Here is a 24,885-nt window from a genome sequence, read left to right as displayed (position 1 = left end):
TCTACCCTTGTGTGACTTAAGGTTCTGGTGGAAGGGGACCGAAGCTCTCAATTAATGTACAGTGGGAAGTGCTATAAAGAGTGAGAGAGGCTGGAGTAGTAAGTGATTGATGGTAGCAGTGAAGCTAGCTTTGATGGGTTGGTTAAAGGCAGCCTCATTGACAAGGTAACATTTGTGTTTAAATTTGAGGCTTGGATGCTGAGATGAAGACAGCAAAACCAAGAGCCAGGTAAAAGGCAGTCCTGTGCGAATGCCTTATGAGGAAATCAGCTTGGCAGTTTTGAGAAGTAGAAAGCCATGCTGGCTGAAACCTAGTGGGTGGGAGGAGGGAAGGGCAGAGAGGTGAGCAGAGAACAGATTGGAGGGAGGCCTGAAGACCAGGATAGAGATTAGGTTTCATTCTAAGTGTGAAGGGAGGCCTTTGGAGAACTTAGAGGATGTGATTTGACTTAAAGATCACTTGGCTTCGTTGTGGAGAATGGTGGTGTAGTCGTGAGAGACAGGGAAGGGAGCTATTGCAGCAGTCCCAGTGAGCGGTTGATGCAGAGTACCAGAGTAAAGTACTTTACCAGAGTAAAGTAAAGTAATGGAGACAAAAAGAATTGGGCAGAATTGGGGTGTTTGGGAGGTACTGTTGACAAACCTCGCTGATGAATTACATGGGGGTGTGAGAGGAAGAGAGAGATCAAATATAGCTCCAAAGGTGGGAACTGGTGGAGGAAGAGCAGGTTGGAAGAGGGGATTGAGAGTTCTGTTTCTGCCCTCTGTGTGCCAATCCCCGATAATACATGCTCACCCTCCAAGGATGCCACAACCCTGAATTTTGTGTGTGTTACTCTGACTTTTCCTTATAGTTTGTATTACATATGTATGTGACCCTAAACAATATGGTGATTGATATGCTGTTTTTTTTTTTTAAAGATTTTATTTATTTATTTGACAAGTAGGCAGAGAGGCAGGCAGAGAGAGAGAGGAGGAAGCAGGCTCCCTGCTGAGCAGAGAGCCCGATGCGGGACTCGATCCCAGGACCCTGAGATCACGACCTGAGCCGAAGGCAGCGGCTTAACCCACTGAGCCATCCAGGCGCCCCGATATGCTGTTTTTGAATTTGAAGTGGAATTGTACTATATATATATTTTTGTGATTATCCTTTCAACAGTGTTTTTTTTGTTTTGTTTTTTGTTTGTTTGTTTTTATTTTTTGTTTATTTTTTTTAAATATTTTATTTATTTATTTGACAGACAGAGATTACAAGTAGGCATAGAGGCAGGCAGAGAGAGAGAGAGGGAAGCAGGCTCCCTGCTGAGCAGAGAGCCCGATATGGGACTTGATCCCAGGACCCTGAGATCATGACCTGAGCCGAAGGCAGCGGCTTAACCCACTGAGCCACCCCGGCGCCCTGTTTGTTTGTTTTTAAAGGAAGTTTCAGGTATATAGCCTTATGATTCACATCTGCATACACGACAGAGTGGTCACGACTGGAAGTCTAGCAGCCATCCATCACCAATCAGTTGACCTCCTTCACTTTTTCACTTCATTCCCCACCCTTCCCCTCCAATAACCATCATTCTGTCCTCTGTATCTATGAGTTTATTTTTTTTGTATTTTGTTTGTTGTTGATTTGTTTTGTTTTTTAGATTCCACTTGTCTGACTTATTTCACTTAGTGTAATACCCTTAAGGTCTATCCATGTTGTTGCAGATGGCAAGATGTCATTCTTTTTTATGCTAAGTACTATTCCATTGTATAAGTATACCTCATCATCTTTATGCATTTATCTATCAATGGACACTTAGGTTTCCTTATCTTGGCTGTTGTAAATAACGCTGTAGCGAACATAAGGGTACATACATCTTTTTGAAATAGTGTTTTTGTATTCTTGGAATAAATACCCAAAAGTGAGATGCTGGGTCAAATGATGGTTCTATTCTTAATATTGTTCAGAATCTCCATACTGTTTTCCACAGTGGCTGTGCCAGTTTACAATCCCACCAGTATACAAGTGTTCCCTTTTCTCCACATCCTAGCCAACACTTTTTTCTTTTCTTATTGATAATAGCCATTTTAACAGGTGTTAAATGATATCTCATTGTGGGTTTTGATTTGCATTTCCCTAATAGTGATTGTAAGCATTCATGTGCGTATTGGTCATATGTATGTCTTTTTTGGAGAAATATTTATTTTGATCCGCCTCCCATTTTTTAATCGGGTTGTTTGGATTTTTGTTGTTGTTGTTAAGTTGTATGAGTTCTTTGTATATTTTGGGTATTAACCCCTTATCAGATATGTGGCTTGCAAATATCTTTTCCCACTCAGTAGATTGCCTCTTTATTTTGATGATGGTTTCCTTCGCTGTGCATAAGCACATTAGTTTGACATAGTCCCATTTGTTTATTTTTGTTTTGTTTCCCTTGTCTTTGGAGTCAGACCCACAAAGACATTGCTAAGACTGATGTCAAGGAGCTTACCACCTGTGCTTTCATCTAGGAATTTTATGGTTTCAGATCTCACATTCAAGGCTTTAATTCATTTTGAGTTAATTTTGTGTATGGTGTGAGATAGTGATATAGTTTAATTCTTTTGCATGTGGCTGTTCAGTTTTCCCAACATCATTTGTTGAAGACTGTCTTCTATTGTACACTCCTTTGTTGTAGATTAATTATGTGTGGATTTATTTCTTCACTCTCCGTTCCGTCCCATTGATCTGTGTGTCTGTTTTTGTACCAATACCACACTTAAAAAAAAAAGTATAATTAATGTACAGTGTTATAATAGTTTCAAACGTACAGTATGGTGATTTTATAATTCTGTACATTTCTTGGTGCTCATCAACACAAGTACTATTAATCCCCTTTATCTCTACCATACTGTTTTGATTGTTGTAGCTTTGTAGTCTAGTTTGAAATCAGGTAGCTTGATGCTTCCAGCTTTCTTCTTTCCTCAAGATTGCTTTGGCTGTTCCAGGTTTTTTATAGTTCTATATAAATTTTAGAATGGCTTGTTCTAGTTCTGTGAAGTATGCCATTGGAATTTTGATAAGTATTGCATTGAATCTGTATTACTTTGAGTGATGTGGACATTTTAACAATATGAATTCTTCCAATCCATGAGCATGGAATAGGTTTCCATGTATTTGTGTCTTCAATTTCTTGATTTTAAAAGTCATTCATTTTGATGAGAAAGCCATTGAGAACTATCAGTTGTTAATTTCCATTGCTGTGTAACATTTTGTTTATGAATATAATGTAATTTATCCCATTACCTGTTCTTGGATATAAGGGCCTTTTTTGGGCCAGGATTTTTCAAAAATTCACACAGTATTTTTGTTGTGGGCATTCTTGTGTTTGTTTCCTGGTCACGAGTTCTTATAGATTTTACAGTGAGAAGTAGAATTGCTATATTACAGGGTATATGCATCTTCAGCTTCAGTAGACAGTGATACAATGTTTTCCAAGGTGTTCATACCAGTTTTTATCAAGTTATTTTTACTCCCACTACCAGTGAGTTTCTGCTCTACAACCTCTCAGACACTTTGGTATCATCAGAGTTTTTAAGTCTTGCTGATTTATATAAAATAGTATTTTACTAAGATTTTCATCTTCATTTCTGAATATTATTAAACTTGAACATCTTTTACATATATTAGTCATTTGAATTTTATCTTCTGTTAAATACTGTTCATGTCTTATCATTTTTCTGTTGGATTGTTTGCCTATTTCTTATTATTTTTAGGAGTTCTCCATATTAGTTACATGTGTTGGGAGCATCTTTTCCCCATTTCTGAGTTTTAGTGTTTTATGTTTAATGTCTTTTGATGATCAAAAGTTTATTTTTCTGGTTGATTTTTCCTTAATGGATTCTTTTTGTTTTGTTTATGAAGTATTTCCCTAAATCAAAATCTTAAAGCTCTTCTCCTGTTAGAAAAAAATAACTTCTCTTCTCAAAGTCAAGTTTGACTTTGGCATTTTATCGGCAGTTGTGTCTTTTTCTGTGTTTTGAGGTAAGGATTCATTTTCCTTTTCCCACATTGATAATCACTTGTCCCAAGACCAGTTACTGAAGTTTAACTTTGACCTACTGATGTCTTTGCCATTTCCTGCCATATTCACATGGGCCTATTTGTGTGCTGTCTTTTCTATTCCATTGATATCCCCCACCCCATTGTTTAACAAAATACAGTCAGTTCTGTCGGTTCTTGGTTCTTGTTATTTATGGTAGTCATGCAAAGTTGCTGTGAAAACTGAATGAGTGAATATGGACCCGTTGCTCCTATGGGAGATACGGGGATTGGTTCCTGCCAGCTTGTGGTCATAACATTTTTGTCAACTGATCACTACATAACCTTGTTTTGTGTGTGTCTCTTTAAAGACACGTTATTCAGTATATATGGTTGAGTTAATAACTTTGAATTCAGAGTGGATGGCACTGATAATTCATGCCACAGTAAATCTTATCTAACATAAGGCATACCACAGCTTCTTGTGTGTAAGACTAGGCAGCACTTCCACAGTTCACTTTGGAGCCATTTTCAATAGTGAAACCACCAACCAAAATCACACAAAGATGTGAAAACCATGGCACTAAATCACGGAAAGTTTACAATGTGAGTTTACAATGAAAGTTTACAATTTGTTTGCAATGCAAGAGCTGATGCAGGATGCAGAGTGCTGGCCTGTTATATCTCAGCAGGAATCGTGCACCTCAGATTAGTATCTACAAATGACTGGGAACATGCTGCAAATACTGATTTGGGGGTTACAAACGAATTTTATGGAGTGGGCGAATTTGCAAACAATGCTTTAATAATGATGCTTGACTAAACTATGAAATCTTGTTAGAAGCAGTCTTTCAGGAGACCATTACCTTTAGCACCTTTTTTCCTCTCATGCTTACACATGTTTTATAACATTTTATTTTAAGAGAATAACTTTAATGCAATGGATCTCTCAGATACAAAGTTCTGATCGCCAAATGCCATTATCTCAATAAAAAAACACTTCTTGCTAGAGAATGTTTTTATTTATAATCTCAGTATTGTTATTTAGTTCACAGGTAAATGAATTTTAGGAAAGAATTGCAACCCTTAAAATACTGAAAACAAATGTAAATTATTAAACCCTTATTACTGTGACTTTTGTGTGAGGATCATATTTTCTCATAGGCACTCTTAGTAACTTAAGGCATAAGTTTTTTAAAGGCAAGTGCCCTTTAGAGGTTTTTAAAATGTCAACTCTATTAAATCCTCATCCGTTGGTGATATTTCTCCATGTGAACATCAGTAAAGGAGCCCAAGAAAGATAAATGAAGATTGTATACTTTATCAATCAAACCTCTCACAAAATGCATTTATTGAGACTTGGCTAGTTTATTCTTTACTCACCATTTAAGATTCTTAAGTGCATTGTTGGTGTTAATTTGATAAGTGTGCCAAGAGAATAATATCCAGAAACTTTGGCTGTTCATCTTTTTTTATATACACAGCATATATTTTATTTCTTAATTTTTTGAAATGTTTTATTATTTCATATATATGCAATATCATATATGAAATATTTATATACTTAATATATTAATATTAATAAATATTAGTATTTAAATATTAGATATGAAATGAATGAAATGAAATGAACATATGAATATATATTTCATATATATGTAAAATATAACATAAAATGTACTGTTTTAACCATTTTTAACTGTATATAGTTTGATGGCATGAAGCACATTCATGGCGCCATCAATCTCCAGAACTTTTTCATGTTCCCAGACTGTCCCCATGAATCTGTCCCCATGAATCAGCAACTCTTCGTTCCCCATCCCCTTCCTCGGCCCCTGGCAACCATCATTCTACTTTTTGCCTCTATGAATTTGGCTACTCCACAGATAACTCCTATAAGCTTTAACCATATGGTATTTGTCCTTTTCTGTCTGGTTTCTTTCAGTTAACATTGTCTTCAAAGTTCATTCATGTGTCACAATTTCCTTCCTTTTCAAAGCTGAATAATATTCCATCGTGTGGATAGACCACATTTTCCTTATTCGATCATCCATCTATGGATAGCAAGGTCATTTCCATCTTTTGGCTGTTGTGCATAATGCTGCTAGGAACATTGGTGTACAAATCTTCCCAAGGCCAAGCTTTCAGTTCTTTTTTTATATATTCACAAGTAGGATTGCTGGATCATATGGTAATTACAGGTTTAATTTTTTGAGGAACTGCCATACTGTTTTCCACAGTAGCTATGCCATTTTACATTCTCGCCAGCAAGGCACATATATTCATCTTTAGTTACTGAACAGTGCCTGTTTTTCTGAAGTATGGCATAAATCATTGACTTTTGCGTATGAAATGTGAAGTGTGTGGATACTAAAGTAATCAGTATTAAATTTGTTGTGGCTGTAGTTTTTGCAGAATAATTTAACTTGTGCTAGGTAGCAAATATTTCTGACTGCTCCTGATTCATTGTTTTATCATTTCATCTCTTATTTTTGGAATCTCCATGGAGAGGTACACATAATTATGCATTTCAATGGTAGCTATGAAGCATTTTTTTCTCAAGTACTCAGATCTCAGCTTATTAATAAACTTGCTTTTTTTTATTTTGTAAAGTACATTTGATAAACACTCAAAAATGATTAGAAAACTCATTGATTAGCAACTTACAGAGTGCTAATTATATGCAAAATTCCAGCCCTTGATTGATAAAGAGAAGCATTATGGGATATGGACATTACCCTCGAGAGCTATACAGTCTAATGCCATGAGACATAAACACGTGAAAAGTCACATCACTGTACACAATTTAAATTATAATGGCATATGGGACAAAAATGATGCCATGCCAACACGTGATTGATGAATCACCCACTGACTATTTTAGGCAATAGATTCCATGAGCTCAGCTCAAAGGAAATGGATCATTATGGCAGGAGGTATCTGGAAAGGCTTCATCTGTGAAGTAGATTCTGAGCAAGGTGTTGAAAAATACATAACATTTAGGCAGGTGGAGAAGAGAGGGAAAGACCTTCCAGTTAAGGAGGAATAAAATTATTAGGGTCAGACATTTTTAGTCCTGATTGGACTTTTTTTTTTTTTTTTTGAAGGTCAAACAAAACTTTATTTCGCGCCAAGGAAAAATACATAACATTTAGGCAGGTGGAGAAGAGAGGGAAAGACCTTCCAGTTAAGGAGGAATAAAATTATTAGGGTCAGACATTTTTAGTGCCTGAATCATTAATTGGCACTAATTGGCATAGTCCTGGGACCCAAAAAAAATTAGATCAAATCTATTTAACAAAAATTATAAGTCAGTCCCCCAGGTGTATATTAATGCTACCATGTTCCCTGGGTAGTGATGGTAGTAGTGATAGGGGTAGCAGTAGAAGCAATAACCATTGGATATTTATTAAGTGCATTCTAGGTGCCAGGCACTGTGCTACACATTTTTACCCATTTTATCTCCATTCATTCTTTAGCAACCCTATAAGCTAGGAGCTAGGGGCTATCTCTTATGCCTTTTTATGGATGAGACTCAGCCCAAATAATTTGCCCACCACCCTACAGAGTAGTGGAGTCAGTCCTGACTTACATCCAGGCAATGGTTTTAGAATAGCAGGTGTTACCCTGGACAGTACCTCCATAACACTAAATGTAGAAGGATCTAGTGAAAATTTTTTTTTTTATTACCTGTAAACTGCAACTTCTCCATATGGCTGATGCTTAACATTTTGGTAATCCCTGGTTATGAGCCAGAATGGTTTGTAAACAACTCTACAGGGTTGCATGCAGAGGGATGAACTAGTAGTTTGTTCCTGGTGAAGGCTTGTTTCAACTTGATAGCTTCTGTAGGTGTTCAGGAGGAGAGATAATGGGGGGTAATCTGTCCTGTAAACAGCTGAGTAATGACCTTAAACTTGTGTATTCACAGCTGAAAGATGGCATGCATCTTTGATTTTCTTCTAAAGAAAACTACTCTGTTCAAGAGACTAATACCCATTACTTTTTGGAGAAAATAGGAAATTGATAATTTTTGTACCTTTGGTAACTTGACCAGTCAGTCCCACTGCTTTAGTTCTGTGGTTTGGGAACACTGATACAGTTTTAAGAGGTATTTTGACTGTAATAGTTTTCAGTTATTTTAATAAGTTGCTATTTCTGTGATTTGTGCATGATGCCATATACTGTTGACGTGAAATATTCCTGTGTTTAGTAAAGATAGCATACATGACTCAACAGACTAAGGATGCAAAATGTATGACTTAGCATGCTGGTTGGGCCACAGAAACCCAAGCAAGTCACCTCGGTTTACTCTCCTGTAAAAAGAGATAAGTGTTAGTTTGTCTATTTCAGAAGGTGGTTATGGAAATTACTAGGCTTTAAAAGATTGTGAATCTCGGTGTGGGGACACTTGGCTTTTGGGGAACTTCAAGAATTAATGTATCTACCTCCTGAATTTTGAGTGAGTGCAACATTAAAGACTTGAGATTTTCCCAAGTGGAATCTGGCCACATAGAAAGGTAGGGCTGGATGCATATTTGTTGATGAAGGAGTCAAGAGGGGGAATAAGAGTGGAATTCTCCTTGGAAGCCATTGAAGTAAAGGATATAATGAATGTTAAACTTTTTCATTGTTCTTGTGATTGCTGAAAGTGTATAGAAAGTGCTTTCTTAAATTTTTATTTCAGAATGCCTGATATCATAAGATATAGACAACTCGCTTAAGCCAACGTTTCTGGACAGTAAGAAGCTGTGCAAATCAAGAAAGAAGTGCTTAGAAATATTTTCACATAAAGAGGTACTTTGGTCTAAATAGCAGTATTTTCTTTTTTATGTGTGTATGTATTTTTATATTTTAAAGTATTTTCTTAAGTTTTTTCTTCTCAGATACTTTTTCATCAAAATCATAAAATTCTTGGGCTAACATGTTTAGATCAGAAATTTCAAGTGCCCTGTTTACATCTAGTAGACCCTGGGCATGACAGGAAGTCATGTTTGCTAGCCTGCTGTTGTAGATGAGGAAATGGACTCTTTGCTCAACATCAGACATGCCGTATGTGCAGTATAGGTCTTTTGTAGACGATATGGGCAGCTCTGAATTCCTACTTGCTGATAACAGAGTCACAGTTTTACGCATATCTTTGGTGCCACTGATATAACGAAGTAAAGAATTTGGGTTAGGTATTTTAATGTCTGTCCTGCTTTTAAGGTGAAGCCCAGTGCTGTGCTAAGTGAAGAGAGTAGCAGTGCCATACTAAAAAAGTAAAATCCCAAGGACTGATTAGGAGTCAGAATTCACATTTCATTTGGCAGTGTTGAGTGTGTCTCGGGCTTTATTGCTGGTTGGGTGTTGTTTTTTTTTTTTTTTTTTTGTAATCTTCTACCAAGAAGAGTTGATGTGCCGCATTTACACTTGAATGTAGTTTAGTGTACAGCTGAGACTGAGAAGTAGGGTGGTTCTGAGTAGGGTGTGAAATCGTGGCAGCATGGTGTGTTCTGATAATGGATTTATCAGCCGTAGTCAAGTCGGGCACTTGGAATACCCAGAGTAAATTTATGAATTGCTGAACTGTAATTCTGCTGACTAATTCGGAAGCTTTATAATTTATTTTCCTTATTTTTCATCCTAAGAAGGCATCCATTTAGGTATATTATATAGTGGTCAGGAGAGGTTAAGTGCAGTGAAATTGCAGGTATACGTACTGTATGATAAATGAAATTAGAAGTCATACAGGATGGCACTGTCTAGCTTAATTATATTGCCTTGGACGATGTCCCTGAAGTGTTTTTATGGGTGAGATAGCTGCCATTTATGACTTTAGCTGCAGAAGCTTATTAATGGAATACATTATAAACCTTAAAAACGATTATTATGTAGATATATATTTACTGATACAGAAAGTTTTTCATGAACCATTTAGCAAAAAGGCAGGTTACACAACAACCTAAAAGTAATTCAGTTTTGTTTAAAAAAATATGTATCTACATAGCATGGGAAAATGGCCCAGAAAAAATACACACCATTAGGTGCATCCTCAAGCTTAACCTACTTGCTAAATCTGTTGACCAAAGCTTCCTGGCTGAGGCTTATGGTATGATATGTTTCTGATATGAAAAGCTTTTGGTAACACTTATTTATATGCTTTCATAAAAAGGAAACTACACCTACATGAAAAGTATATGGGGTTACAGGTTTTGTGCTAATTTTCAACTGGACATTTTTTAAAAATTCAGAATGTCTATCACTTGCATTTTTAAAGAACAATTATTTAGAAAGAAGCTTATTAATAGACCTTTATTTATTCATTTATTTAACCTTTCCTGAAGGGAAAAATATGTAACACACCTGTGTACTTTCCCAGAGTAATTATGTTTTACTGGGGTGCACTTATGTTGAAGATCCAAAAGATTTAGAAAATGAAACAGACTAGAGTCCCAGCTACCTCAAATGTCTAAGAATCTGGCAGGGTTTGGGTATAGTGGGCATTTCTCTAAAAAGGAAGCTCTCTGTTGGTGATATTAGGAGTCTACAAAGCAAAAAAAGGGCTTTAAAAAACAAACAAACTTGCAAAAATTGGGAAATCCACTGATCTAAGAGACTTTTTGAAACTATTCGTATTTTCCTCTTCAGACGTTTTTTGTCAACCTCCCCCCCGCCCCCACCCCCCTAGATTCAGCCTATAAATTTCTCTTTTGTCCTGATAGAAAACTCTCTTTCTGAGCACTGGGTGTTTCTTCATCGGTCTTCCCTTTTTCATCTGAGCTTCTTAAAGGCTGGTCCATACTCAGTCCTCACTTACATCCTGAATTCCTTATGCTGCGGTTTCTACCCGCCGTCTGCACTGAAAGCGCTTCCCTTAAGAGGAACAAACTCCTACCTGCCCAGGCTTTTAGGGATTTAAAAAGTTCTCATCATTTTTGACCTCTTGATATTCTAGGTAAAGATCAGTGACCTCCATCCTCGTACCGTATTCTCAGAGATCTAGCAAAAGTTTTCTCTAAGAGGAAGTGGAACCTGAGCAAGGTCAGTCGTGAGCCGACCATCGTCCGCCTCCTGTCTCACCTGCTCTCCCGATGTGTATTTCATATTTTAGCGAACTGCATCGTACCTTGTCTCCTGTCTCTTGTGCCTGTTCACATTCTAGTATGTCCTGTGCCTGCAGTGCTCTCCTCCACCGTGTCCACCCATTCTTCATCGTCTTTCAAAATGGATCTGGTTTTACCTTCAGCCTCCTCGATCGTACTTCCAAAAGCGAATCACTTCTTCTGTTTGAATTCACTATTTCTGTGTGCCTTATTTCAGGTATTGTGTTATCCCCGTGTATTTCCTTCTAGACTGTGGATGCCCTGAGGGCAGAGTATGGATTGTATTCATTCTCACTTTCTTTCGTGTGTAGCGCAGTGCTTGGCACAGAGTCAGTGTCTGGTTCGTCTTTGTTTTTGGTTGTTTTAGGTTCATCTTTGTTGAATGACACTAAATGAGATGATTGTGAGGGCACACATTTTATGAATAAATGAATGGGCAGATAGGCTTAATGGGAACCACTTGATAAAGTGTGAAAAAAGAGATAGTAGAGAAAACTATTTATTTCCTTTCGGCCACCCTTTTATTTCTCTTTGCTTCCTCACTCCCTAACTCCTTTTTTTAAATTAATATTCTAAATTTCACATGGTCCAATTTGGAATTTTTTTCACAGACAGTTGATAATAATGAGAAGTAAAAAGTCATGTGGCAAATTATTAGGTCATTTCCAGATATAGCACTTAAAATGTTTCTATTTCAGAGAGATAATATATGAAAGCAGAAGAATGTGTGTGTTTGCAGTGGGTTCAGTGGTTCAAATGGGTGAACTTAATCCTTAAAGCAAATTTCCTTCCCACCCTTAGTCTTCCTTTCCTCTCTCTGGTGTCAACCATAGGTACTAATTTTACTAATTTCTATTTTATCCTATCCATTTATAAGCAGATCAATCTATTTTTTGTAAGCTTTAATAGGTGTAGTTAGGAGTCTATAGGTTGGCATTTTTTTTTTTTTTAAGTTGTGAGTGAGACCAGTAGTCTTCACACTTTATGGTACTCTACCATAAAGTTTTTTGATGAAGTAATAATGATCTTGCATACCAGCATAAAGATCTATCTTGTATACCTTCCAGTGTTAGTGATCAGAAATACTGTTTTCAGTTGTGTTCAGTTTCATACTGATTTTGACCTTGACCCTTTGATTGAGAACATAAAGTACAAATGGAGTTTCAGGTGACTGGATATTCTGTTCTGATACTAATCTACTTGGCGAAAACGTACTGAGCAGCTTATCTGCCGATTTGCACTTCATCCTGACTTTCTCCAGGCACTTTCTCCAAGCACTTTTATAGTTAGGATTTGAGGCACAAAGCAATTGAGATTTTCACAGGCACACTCCAGGACTTGGTAATGGAACCAAGCAACATCACCCAAGATTCCTGGCTCTTGGTTTTCAGAACCAATTCAGAATACTTTTAGAAATGCATTAAAACTCTGCCAACTGTAGAGGTAGTCAGATGTAATGCGACACCTGTTCTTTCCAGAAAGTCATAGATTACCCCCCATCCCCTCCAAAAAACTTTTAAAAGGCTCCAGTTAAAGATCTTTTTCCATCCTGTATTTCCTCATTATTCGGTCTGTTTGGTTTTCAGTTTTCCTTTCCCACCTACTGTTCCTCCCAAAACTGCCCCAACAGATTTTTACATAGATTTATGTTACTGATCCATTTTGCAGTCTTAATGTCCTAATTCAAAACTCATGTATTAATGTGTACACTATCTGCATTCCTGGAAAGCTAGTCCAGTGAACTATCCTGGAAAATGACCAGGGAAGGCGCCTGGCATTTCTTTTAAGTCTTTAGGAAAAAAGGAAGATATAAAGCAAACAAACAAACAAAACAAAACCTAGACTATTTGGAAGAATTGTTAAAAGCATGAGGCCACGAGGAACAACTTCTTAAGTTCCCATGATTGCTGGCTTACTGGCATTTATTTTAATTTGAGTGTGTCTCTGATGTTGCCATTTTTTGGTTTGCGTATATTTAAGGTGTGTATAAGATTTTTGCCCTTGTATTGGTTGCAGTGGTTCTAAAGCCTCCGTTTAAAGATGCTGTTTAAACTGGGGGAGTATTATTCTGACAGTGACAGTTCAGCACCCTTCCCACTCACTTTTTATTCTTTTGAACTGCTAATTGTATAGAAGGTGGCAGTGTAACTTTTTTGACATTTGTTGAACGTATCTACAAATTCTGTTGGCATTCTGCTTGAGACAGGTCCTTGATGGGTACTGTGCTGTCTGTCACTAGTGGCCTTGGTCCTGCTCTGTGTTGTCTGCTCTTGGTGATAAGTTTACGTCATAAAAGAACCATCCACCTGAAGGCTCCCAGAGCCTTCGATGAACACACCGTTCAGTTCTGACACAATCAGTGTTGGCATAGAAGACAGCGGCAGACATTTATCACTCTGTGTTGACAGAAAGAACACAGGTTCTATCTTTAAGCTTACAAATGAGGAGACTGACTGAAGGCAGCCACGAATTTTCAAGATAACCTGTGATATCATTATTATGAAATGCACTTGATGGTCTAAACCTTGGTAAATGAAACTTTCGTTCAGTAGGTGGACATGTGCTTAGTTGTATCTACTGTGTGTTCTAGGCATTTGTGAATTGGTTTCACAGAGGACAGTGGACATGGGCCTGGTGGTAATCCAGGGAATGAAGCAAGTTTAGAGACCACTTTTTCTTTTTTAACGGTTTATTTATTTATGAGGGAGAGGGAGGGAGAGGAGGGGCAGAAGGAGAGGGAGAGAGAGAATCCCAAGCAGACTCCACACCCAGTGTGGAGCCCTACGTGGGGCTCCCATCTCACGACCCTGAGATCATGACCTGAACCGAAGCCAAGAGTCTGACGTTCAGGCAACCCTAAAACCACTTCTGTATTCATGAGTTGTTTTTTTTTCCCCTCAAATTCTTATTACAAATCCAAGAGAAAAATTTTAGCCCATCCATAGGAATGAAAATTAAAGTAGAGAGGTTACATAACTAGCTTATATTCTACCCAGCTAGTAGATAACAGAGCCTGAGTCTCCTACGTTCGTGTGCTTTCTACCATGCTACAACCTCCTGTAATATATAGTTAGTAACATCTGTATGTTTTAGAGTTTTGCAACAGCCCTGGAATCCCAAACTGCATTTGGATATTTTAAGGCTTTATGGCAACCCTGAAATCCAAGTAGTAGAGATATTTATATCTTACTTTACAGACGAAGACATGGGAGTCCTAGAGAAATAGTGTCTTGCCCAGTGACACTACACTGTAGAGCTGAGTGGCGAATTCTCTGCTCTTTCTACTCAGCACGTGGGGGCTAGTGTCACTTGTCAGCAGACGTTTGTTGAGTTCTGTGCCATGCACTGTGCCAGATGCTGTGAGCCCCTACTGGGGAAATTAAACTACCCACGTCCGCTCCCCTTTGTAATGTGGTCATGGAGCTAGGACAGTCCCATGAGAAAAATGCCCGATGCTCAGTATCATTAAACTGTATAAGCCAAAGTAAACCAGTGTGACACAGTGAAGTAAATGTGTCACTTCCATGGGTAAACAGTACGCAGCATGGTCTGGCTTATATCTAACAGCCTTCTGAGAAGTTTTTAATGCTCATACCCATGGGTTGCTTCTAGGACCATATACCAGTAGTCATTTTCAGCCTTTTCAGTTCCACTTACTGTTTCTCTTTTAGCTGTGTTCAGCCCTCTTCTGTTTTAAGAGGGAAAATCTGGACAGTTGCCCCCAATTCCCTACTCCTTCCTGTTTCTGCCTTATTTATCAGCCCATTTCATCCTCCCCTGCTTGTCTGCTGCCCTTCTAATAAAAACTTCTCAACGTATTGACTGTATACTCTCCTCTGGTTATTCCTTTTGTTTTCTTTCATGACTCTGCTTCCTCTGCCTGTTCCTTAAACATCAGTGTCCCAGAGAGTTCTGTTGTCCTGCCATTCTTACTGGTAATATTTCCTATATCCTGCTGATGTCTAAATCTTCCCCTCCAGCTCACGTTTCTCACCCTACTGCAGACTGTTCCCTTGGATAGTCCACAAACGCCTTGGGCTGAATGTGTTGTATACAGTGGGATTCATCATTTTCTTCTGTACAACTCAGTCTCTTCATATTTTCTTTTTACTTAATGGTATCATCAGTCACCTAGCCACCTGTACTAGAAATCTGAGGGTCAGTCTTTTCCTTCTCCTCAGCCCCCATAATTCCCAAAAAGCTTGCTTTCTAAATTGACCTTGAATCTGCCACTGCTTTCTCTTTGTACTACCACTGTATCACCTCAGGCCCTCATCATCTCTCTCCTGTTTTGTTTTGGGTGTTCTTTTTTTTAAACGTTTTATAGCATTGCACTTTATTTTTTATTAAAGTATAACTAACATACAATGTTATGTTAGTTTCAGATATATAACAATCCTGTATATCACTCAATACTCACCATGGTTAAGTGTGGTCAGCATGCAGTATTGCACACATACAATGTTATTACCATATTATTACATACACACAACATTATTACCATATTATTACATACATACAACCACATACAATGTTATTACCATATTATTACATACATACAACATACATATGTTATTGCCATATTATTACATACATACAACATACAACATTTTTACCATATTACTGTATTCCCTGTGCTGTACTTTTTATTTATCTCCATGACTCTTTTATAACTGGAAGTCTGTATCTCTTAATCCTTTTTATATATTTCGCCCATCTCCCCACTTGTCTTCCGTCTGTCAACCATGTTTTTCTTTGTATTTAAAAGTCTGGTTTGCATGGCTGCATGGCTCAGTCGGTTAAGCATCTGCCATCGGCTCATGTCGTGATCCCAGGGTCCTGATACTGAATCTCACGTCGGGCTCTCTGCTCAGTGGGAGCCTGCTTCTCCCTCTCCCTACCCCTCCTTGTACTCTCTCTTTCTGTCAAATAAATAAATAAAATCTTAAAAAAAAGATAAAAGTTTGGTTTTGGGGTACCTGGGTGGCTCAGTCTATCAGGCATCCAACTCTTGATTTCTACTCAGGTCATGAGATCAAGCCCCACACTGAGCTCCATGCTCAGTGGGGAGCCTGCTTGAGATTCTCTCCTTCTCCTACCCCTTCTCCCCCTCTCAAATACATAAATAAAGTCTCAGAAAAAAAAGAAGATTTTGTTTTGGTTTTGTTTTTTAAATTCCATAAAGAAGTGAAATCCCATGGTATTTGTTTTTCTCTTATTTCATTCAGCATAATGCCCTCTAGGTCCATCCGTTTTGTCCCAAATAGCAAGATCTCATTCTTTTTTTTTTTATGGCTGAGTAATATTCCTGTGTGTGTGTGTGTGTGTGTGTGTGTACACCACATCTTCTGTATCCATTCATCTGTTGAATGAAGCTTGGGTTGCTTCCTTACCTTGACTGTAGTAAATATTGCTGCATTAAACATAGGGGTGTATATACCTTTTCAAATTATTTTCTTTGGGTGATTGTTCACTGGAGAAAATACTGGATTATATGGTTTCTCTATTTTTAATTTTTGGAGGAACCTCAATGTAGTTTTCTACAGTGGCTGTACCAGTTTACATCCCCACCAGCAGTGCATGAGGGATCCAATTACTCCACATCCCCTCCCAACCCTTATTTCTTGTCTTTTTGATACTAGCCAATTTGACTGATGTAAGGTGGTGTCTTATTGTGGTTTTGATTTGCATTTCCCTGATGATTAGTGATATTGAACATCTTTTCATGGGCCTGCTAGCCACCTGTAGTCTTCTTTGGAAAAGAGTCTTCAGATCCTCTGCCTATTTTTTAAACAGATCATTTGTTTGTTTGTTTTTAGTGTTGAGTTGTATAAATTCTTTACATATTCCGGACACTAACCCCTTATTGGATATATTACTTGCAAATGTCTTTTCCCATCTAGTTTTTGTTTTCTTGATGGTTTCCTTTGCTGTGCAAAAGCTTTTTATTTTGATGGAGTCCCAATAGTTTATTTTTGCTTTATTTTCCTTGCCTGAGGTCTCCTATGTTTCTGTAGTGTCCTTCTAGCTCTTCGCTCTACCTTCAATCTGTATTCCTTCATATTCATCAGCCATTTGATTGTAAGAATGGGTTTTCCAAAAACTTTGGTGGTTATATTCCCTTCCTTAATACCTGTTAATTTCTTCTTGTTTTCTACAGAATAAAGTTCAGCTTCTTTTAAAAAAAATTTTTTTATTGTGTTATGTTAGTCACCATACTGTACATCATTAGTTTTTGATGGAGTGTTCCATGATTCATTGTTTGCCTATGGATGGGACTGGAGGAGGTTATGCTCCATGAAATAAGTCAAGCAGAGAAAGTCAGTTATCATTTGGTTTCACTTATTTGTGGAACATAAGGAATAGCACGAAAGTTCAGCTTCTTAATATAGCACACATGACCTGCTGTGAGGTTCCTGTTTAGTTACTCCTGATGCTGTTTTCTGTTAGACCATGTACATTCACATTGTTAAACACCTTTTTTCATGATATCCTTTCTTAGAGTACTCTTTATTCTCCTGGTTTTTCTGATTGTTTTAGTAAAAAGCTTATCATTTGATAGTTGGAACTATAGTAGTCAATTGCCTGTATTTCGATTCATACTTAATATAGATCATAGGCCAGCCCCTCAAGAAAAGGGGTTAGCAGACTGTCAGAAATTAGCATGTTTTAATTACCTGCTTTAACCTATGTGTGCATACTGAGAGGATGCTGGAGTTACTGTATGCTTGGACCTGTAGTTAGATGGTGAAGAGTCTACCCAAACTCAAAACCAAAAGAAAGGACATTCTGTATTAGTCAGGATTGGGTCCATTCATAAGTAACTGAAAAATGGAACAGCGGTGTAAATAAAACAGAGGGCTATATATCTTCCACTAAATTTCCAGAGATACACAACCACTATGGCAGCTCAGTTCCATGAAGTCCTTAGGACTTAAGTTCCTGTCAGCCCTTTGTTCCACCATCCTTGGGGTATGTTCCGTGGGCCCATAGTGCAAAGTGGTATTTGTTTCCTAGACAACAGAATTGACCTAGAGACAAAGAAGGAGGCAAAGGGTATGTTCTGGCTATCTTTTAAGGAGGATTCCCAGAAGCTGCCATAGACTGTTTCTATCTCATCAACTAGAACTTAGTCATATACTCATCCCTAAGTACTATGTGCACAGTGAAAAATTCTTTCACTAAGGTGCCTGGGTGGCTCAGTCGATTATGTGTCTGACTCTTGATCTCAGCTCAGATCTTGATCTCAGGGTTGTGAGTTCAAGCCCTGCAATGGGCTCTATGCTGGGTGCGGCGCCTACTTGAAAAACAAATTCTTTTACTACGGAAGAAGGGGAGAATAGATTTTGAGGAATAAATATCAAAGGATTCATACAGATTCTTTAGTCTGATGTTGAGTCTCTACCTTTCTTTTTCCTCTTAACACATAAGCCCTAGGTACCAGTGAAAAGTCTTCCTGTTACCCTTGACTGGAAATGATTTTCTCCTCATCTACATCTTGTGGCACTGTTAATCTGTACTGCAGTTATCATATGCTAGACTGCATTGCTGTCATTTGTCTGCATATATAGCTCCCCTCAATTGTAAGGTCTTAGCACAGTGTAAATTCCTGAGGACAGTGACCATGTCTCATATGCCTGCAGTGCCTGGGCTAGTGCCTTATAAATAATTGGTTTGCACTAAAAATTTCATATATGGCAAATAAATAACTTTGACAATCTCTTGGTTTCTTGTAGAATTTTAGGAAAGGAAGATGGATCAACCTAGTGGAAGGAGTTTTATGCAAGTATTATGTGAAAAATATAGTCCTGAAAATTTCCCTTACCGTCGTGGTCCTGGTATGGGAGTCCATGTCCCAGCCACACCTCAGGGCTCTCCTATGAAAGGTAAGAAAGACGTGACCTCAAACATTTATGTACTGGGAGCTTAGTACTTAGGACTTCAAACCAGAATATTGTCTTGTTTCCAGATGATTTTCTTTATTTCGGAGTTAGAATTGCATAGCCTTTCTCCCTTGATATGACTTCAGTTTTTTAAAAAACTCAAAGCGATTTCTTTTCCTCCTGATTGGCCATAAGGCATCTTAGTTGCACTTTTATGGCATGAACAATATTGAATGGTAATGTTTCAAACAGGTGTTCTGTCAAGGAACTTGGAGGATACAAGACAGTACAAGACTGGCCTGTGTCCTCAGTGACCTTAAAGCCTAGCTGGATTACAAGATATTCACATTTACAAACATATAAGGCAGTTTATGTTGACCCAAATAATTGGCACAGTGACTGGGGAAAAAATTTAGGGTAGAGTTAATTAGTATGATCAAGAAAAGATTCAACACTATGAGACTTGAACTAACCCTAATATAGAACTTGGTTAAAGGGGAGATCAAAACATTCTAGGAGAAGGGCTATGTTGTGAGAGAAATCTACAACATTGAGAAATATGTAAGGTGTGTCTGTCACTTACATCTTAACCTCATTTGTATTTCGTAGTTTCTGGAAGTAGTTCTTTGTGAGTGTGGGAGATCAGGATGAAACAGTGTTTTCGTTCTTATGTTCTGAGGAACATAATTCAACTGGTCTTATCACTCCATATGAACTGGAGTGGCAGTAAGAGGTAGATTTCTTACTTGGTCATTTTTTTTCAGGATCCATTCCCATTCTGAGAAATTTGATACTGAAAAGTACTGAGTTAAAAAAATTACATAATTTGAGGCCTCCGTGAATAAAATATTCCTTTTGTGAGCCCTTGTTTTAAATACCGTATAGGGAAAAAGTGGTTGAATTCTCATGTCTGTTCTTTTTACAAGGACAAGTGTGGTTTTATTGACTCATGTATTTTTGAACCAGGAAGTAGTTTGACTACCCCAGTTTCACCAAATTCATTAAATAGTTTAAGATTCTGCAACAGTTTCTCTCACTGTAATTATGTATTTTTAAAAGTCTGATTTTCATAAGGGACACATTCTTTGTGGATGTGAAATGGAAATGATTGATGGACAAGAAAGAGAACACAGATTTTTAAATGGATCCACTTAAGCAAGGAAGATTTCTTTAATGATACCAATTTGAAGAACAGAAGTGGTTTCATAGTGGACCATCTAATGGTTTGAGATAATTTTCAAGGGCAGCAGTAGGCAGAAATACATATCAGACCAAAAAAAAAAAGTTATCCAAAATGATACTTTTGAACTAAATTTTAAAAAGGAAAGAATTGAGGCCAATTAGAAGACAGTGGGAGTCCAGATAAATCACATGTTCTCGGGTTCAGATGATGAGATGACAGGAAGGATGGTAGCTGTACTGTTGGTAGTTGAGATCAACCATCCTGCCAGGGGTAAAGCCTACAAGATGTTTTTGGTGGTACTGGTCCAGTACTTTTAATCTCCTCCTGGGCCATATTTGGAATTCAATACCCTTGGACCCCATCACATTCTGGGTTTTTTTCCAGGTCCTCATGTCATTTCACACTATTTGATTTTGATTCCTGGGGGCTGAATGTATGCAGACAAGAATTAGACTGATTTAAAAAGTGTTGTGTTATTCAGATCGCCTCAACCTCCCAAGTGTGCTGGTGTTGAACAGCTGTGGAATAACATGTGCAGGAGACGAAAAAGAAATTGCTGCCTTCTGTGCTCATGTGTCAGAACTAGATCTTTCTGACAACAAACTCGAAGACTGGCATGAGGTAAAGTTTTTATATTGCTGCATTTTGGTACTTCTGCTGAATTTTGGTTCTCACTTGAGATTCTTGTCTGTGTCTGAAGATAAATAACTGATTGCTTCAGCTGTTCTATGGTGATTTTTCAGTGAAGGTTGTTACTGCTAATTTGTTTTTCATTAATATGAAAAGCACTGGGGAGCTTTCTTCTGGGCATCAAGAGGTTAATAAGACCACAGTGGTTTAGACTGCTAACAATGCATTGGGTTTTTTACTGTTTCACTAGTTTATACATCCTGTGTTCATTCTGTACCACTACATCAATATTTAGTGCTCTAAATTGCCACAAAAATTACTTGAGCTTGAAACTCAGATTACAAAAATATTTGTTTTTGGTACTGAAATTAACTCCAAATATCTTAGAACTTTTCCTTATTTTATTAAGTCTCTTAGGTGTTTTGAAATAACTGATGTCTTTTGCCCTCAGAGTAAGTCACACCAAGTACACAAATAAAAGCATTACAACTTTCTTTCTTATTATATATAATATTGCCTACCTGATGATGACATTACCTTGTGGAAACTATGCTCAAGAATCAGGGAAAATAGTTCTTTCTCCTTGATTCATTCTCCTGCCTTAATTTAGGATCTTCTCTCTTGAGAAAGCTTCCTAGTAGATTTTCCTACCTCTGGTTTTATTCTGCTTCCCATAAGCTTCTATAATGTGACCAGATTCCTTTTAATCAATGAAATCAGATTATGACACTCTTACTTAAAGTCCTGTAGTTGCTTTTCATTGCCTGGAAACTAAGGCCTGAACTCTCTAAATGTAGCCTTCCACCATATGGCCCTTGGCTACTTTCAGAGTTTATCTTCATCGCTAGCCATATGCTTTTTCCTGCACCTCATGATAAACTCTTGACATGAAAAGCTTCCTTGCTTTTATTCATTCTGAATCTACTGCTCTTTTTTCTTGTCTACCCGACCTCTTCCTCTGTATCTTTCAAGACTTGGCCCAAGTCACTATTCCTTTACGAAATGTTCCCTGGCTCTTGATCAGGCCGAGACAAACTATCCCAGTACCTATATCACAATGCTTTGATAAATGCAATCACTTATCACAATGTAGTCCAATCTCTTGCTTGCTTGACAGTTTTCCTACTAGACTGTGAGCTTATTCAAAGTAGAGATTTTTGTCTTTATTACCATCAGCACCCAGAGTGTCATACTAGGTACTCAAATGTTTGTTGATTGCATTAGTGAATAAATTACTGTATTTTAGGGATTGATCAAGACCACTTGCTCCAACTTTTCCTATGATCTTAAGAAACTCACTTAATCCTTTAGTGCTTAAGTGCTCATCCCTAAGACAGGGCTGCAGATAAAATTAATCACTGAGGTGCTTTGTAGGTATTAAATGCTATACAAATTCTAAGACAGCTTTTTTGAGAAAAATCTGTGTGTAACCCAGTTTTCTTCAGCTTTTCTTACATTTATCTCTTTCATAGTCTAGTTTAATCTGATAATTGTGCTTCTGGTTATATGTCCTATTTTTATTGAGCTCTTTACCAAATCCTTTGAGATGCGTGTTGTTTGATTGTTAAAGGACTTGTTAATATATGCAGATTTACTGGGCTGTTCCAAGAAATAATCTCTGTTTGTACATATGTTTATTAATTCATTTATCTGAACAACTAGTATAATTTAGTGTTCCACAAATTACATTCTGTGCCTTCTTGTTCCTTTGAGATGCTTAAGTGACATGTGTGCTCTGTCCACACTGCACGGACGCCCCATGCACTGCCTTGTTCATCCTCCTCCTCCCTGATTCCCCCCATAGCCTGCTGCTGAACATCTGGTGAGGGTTTTTAACCTGCACAAGTGACAAGTCAGACCACATTTTCCTCTGAATCTTTTCACCTCCGGTGTTTGCAGGCCAATTCCCTTAAACGTGCTTCTTTGGGCATGTCAGATTTCAGAGAGGCTTTGTGCTTTGCACTCTGACCACGAGCATAAGGTAGGCGTTTGCCCACTGCCCACAGTTTGATAGCAATACAGCTGTGGCCTCAGAAGAGCCAAGCTCTGTCAGTGTGGGCAGAACACAAAGTTCACATGAGGGATTTCAGCCTTTTCTCTGCTTGGTGTAGACTAAGGTTACACTACGTATTTTCCAGGCCACATGGACATTAATGGACAGAGGGTCCTATGTTCCGTTGAGATCAGTTTGTATCTTCTTATAAGTGCTCTTAGTCTATTTCCAGGCAGTTTTCAAATAAGTCTTCACTGCCGCTACCCTTCAGGCTTCCGTCTTCCAATTTATTTTTGTTTTCATCATTCCTTTATTTTTTGTCCTTTGCTTTAACTGTAGTTGATCCCAATCTTCTAGAATATCTATCAGAGCACAGAGAGGTGGGAGAAGTGCTGACAGCAGGAGCATATTGATTTTTAGGATTGATGAAACTCTTTGCCAGGCTACCAATGCCTCATCGGTCACAATTATAAGACATTACATTTCGGCACCATTGCAATCCGTATACCAAAAAGATAATTGGTCCCTGGCCATTAAGTAAGTTTAGTTTGCCTATATTTGAGATAGTAATATGGGACAAAATAACATAGTTTGTTCTTTTAGTGTTTTGAATGGTCACTAATGTTATAAGTACTTCTTTTGTGGTTTAAACTACTCACTGCTGGATGTCTAGAGATAAAGATAAATACGTATGAGAGCTGTAATACTGTAGGGGAAGGCGAAGCTTTGTCTCCATCCTTCTAAAATTGGGCATCCACGTGTGAAAACAGATGCATTTTTAGCTTTTGACTTGAAGTTTAGCTAAGTACATTTTCCTCTCACCTTTCCCAAGGCATCTCCTTTTTCCTCCCTTCCTTATCGAAACCATTTTATAAAAGAAATTAAACCAAGTAGTTGAGAGCAGGGAGGAATCAGCCCCTCAGGTGAGGCAGAGAATAGCTTGGGTATAAGTTACAGATTGTTATCTTCCAATCCTTTCCCCATTTTTCTTAAAACTTTAGTTTCTTCATTTTTGGAAGCCAGAGTAGAGGGTCCTCTACTCTGAATTTGAAGAACAGAAGTGGTTGAGATAATTTTAGAGAATTGTAGAGACCTAGAAGGTCATGTAAGTTCACATCTGTGTTTCTGCACACAAACATCACAGGTTTGAACTGCACAGGTTTGTTTGCATGCAGACTTCTCACAGGACAGTGCTATAAATAAAATTCTTCTTCCTTATGGTGTTCTTAATATATTTTCTCTGGGTGGGTGAGGATAGGCTAAATGGGTGTGGGAATTTAGGAGGGCACTTGCGATGAGCATTGGGCATTGTATGTAAGTGATGAATCACTGGATTCTACTCCTGAAACCAATATTACACTATATATTAGCAAACTAGAATTTAAATTAAAACTTGAAACATAAAAAAAAGGAAAAAGAGGATCTTTTTTTTTTTTTTTTTAAGATGGAGAAAGAGAAAGAGGGTGGGGAGGGACAGAGGGAGAGACAGAGAATCCCAAGCAGGCTCTAGACCCAGCACAGAGCCTAACACAGAGCTCAGTCCCGTGATCCTGAGATCATGACTTGAGCCAACATCAAGGGTCAGACGCTTAATTGACTCAGCCACCCAGGTGCCCCAAAAGAGTCTCTTTTATGTAAAATTCTAAAAAATCTAGAGATGTAAGTGTATATGGTGGAATATGCATACATTTTTTTTTTTCTGGGACGAATCACAAGAAAAATTTCAATTCTGTTCGAATTTTAAAACTGTGAACATTTTGTTATTGTTTTGACGTCAGTGAGGATAGTGGGCTGTTGAATTTAGGGTGTTTTTTCATTTTCTTTATATTTCTCTATATGAAAACAAAATAAAACACGTTACTAAAACAAAAAAAAATTTTTTTTTCTGTAGCTCTCACTTTATTGTAAGAATACAGTCTATAACATCCAACATACAAAATATGTTTATCAACTGTTTACATTTTCTGTAAGGCTTCCTATCCACAGTAGGCTGTTAGTAGTTAAGTTTTGGAGGAGTCAAAATTTACATGAAGATTTTCAACTTTGTGGAATGTTGGTGCCCTCCTAACCTCTGCATTGTTCAAGGGTCAACTGTATCACTGTAACTTAAAGTC

General features: G+C 37.7%; 1 protein-coding gene across 5 annotated transcripts in view; it reads left to right on the top strand.

Moving 5' to 3' along the window:
- TBCEL (tubulin folding cofactor E like) overlaps window positions 1–24,885 on the top strand; it is a 73,736-nt gene that overhangs the window by 4,554 nt on the left and 44,297 nt on the right. For 2 of the 5 annotated variants that reach the window (XM_059415164.1, XM_059415198.1), the window contains exons 2-4: window positions 8,685–8,794; window positions 18,819–18,968; window positions 20,630–20,769. In XM_059415164.1, the coding sequence (XP_059271147.1) occupies window positions 18,836–18,968; window positions 20,630–20,769 (273 nt within the window). In that variant the 5' untranslated portion in view covers window positions 8,685–8,794; window positions 18,819–18,835. Of the gene's footprint in view, window positions 1–8,414; window positions 8,518–8,684; window positions 8,795–10,934; window positions 11,021–18,818; window positions 18,969–20,629; window positions 20,770–24,885 lie in introns of those variants that run through there. The other 3 variants (XM_059415191.1, XM_059415181.1, XM_059415171.1) reach the window with 3 other exon arrangements.

Source organism: Mustela nigripes, chromosome 1, assembly GCF_022355385.1.
Source record: "Mustela nigripes isolate SB6536 chromosome 1, MUSNIG.SB6536, whole genome shotgun sequence".
NCBI classification, from domain to species: Eukaryota; Metazoa; Chordata; class Mammalia; order Carnivora; family Mustelidae; genus Mustela; species Mustela nigripes.
Note: the sequence above shows the minus strand (reverse complement) of the source record. Positions and strands in the feature narration are given on the sequence as shown.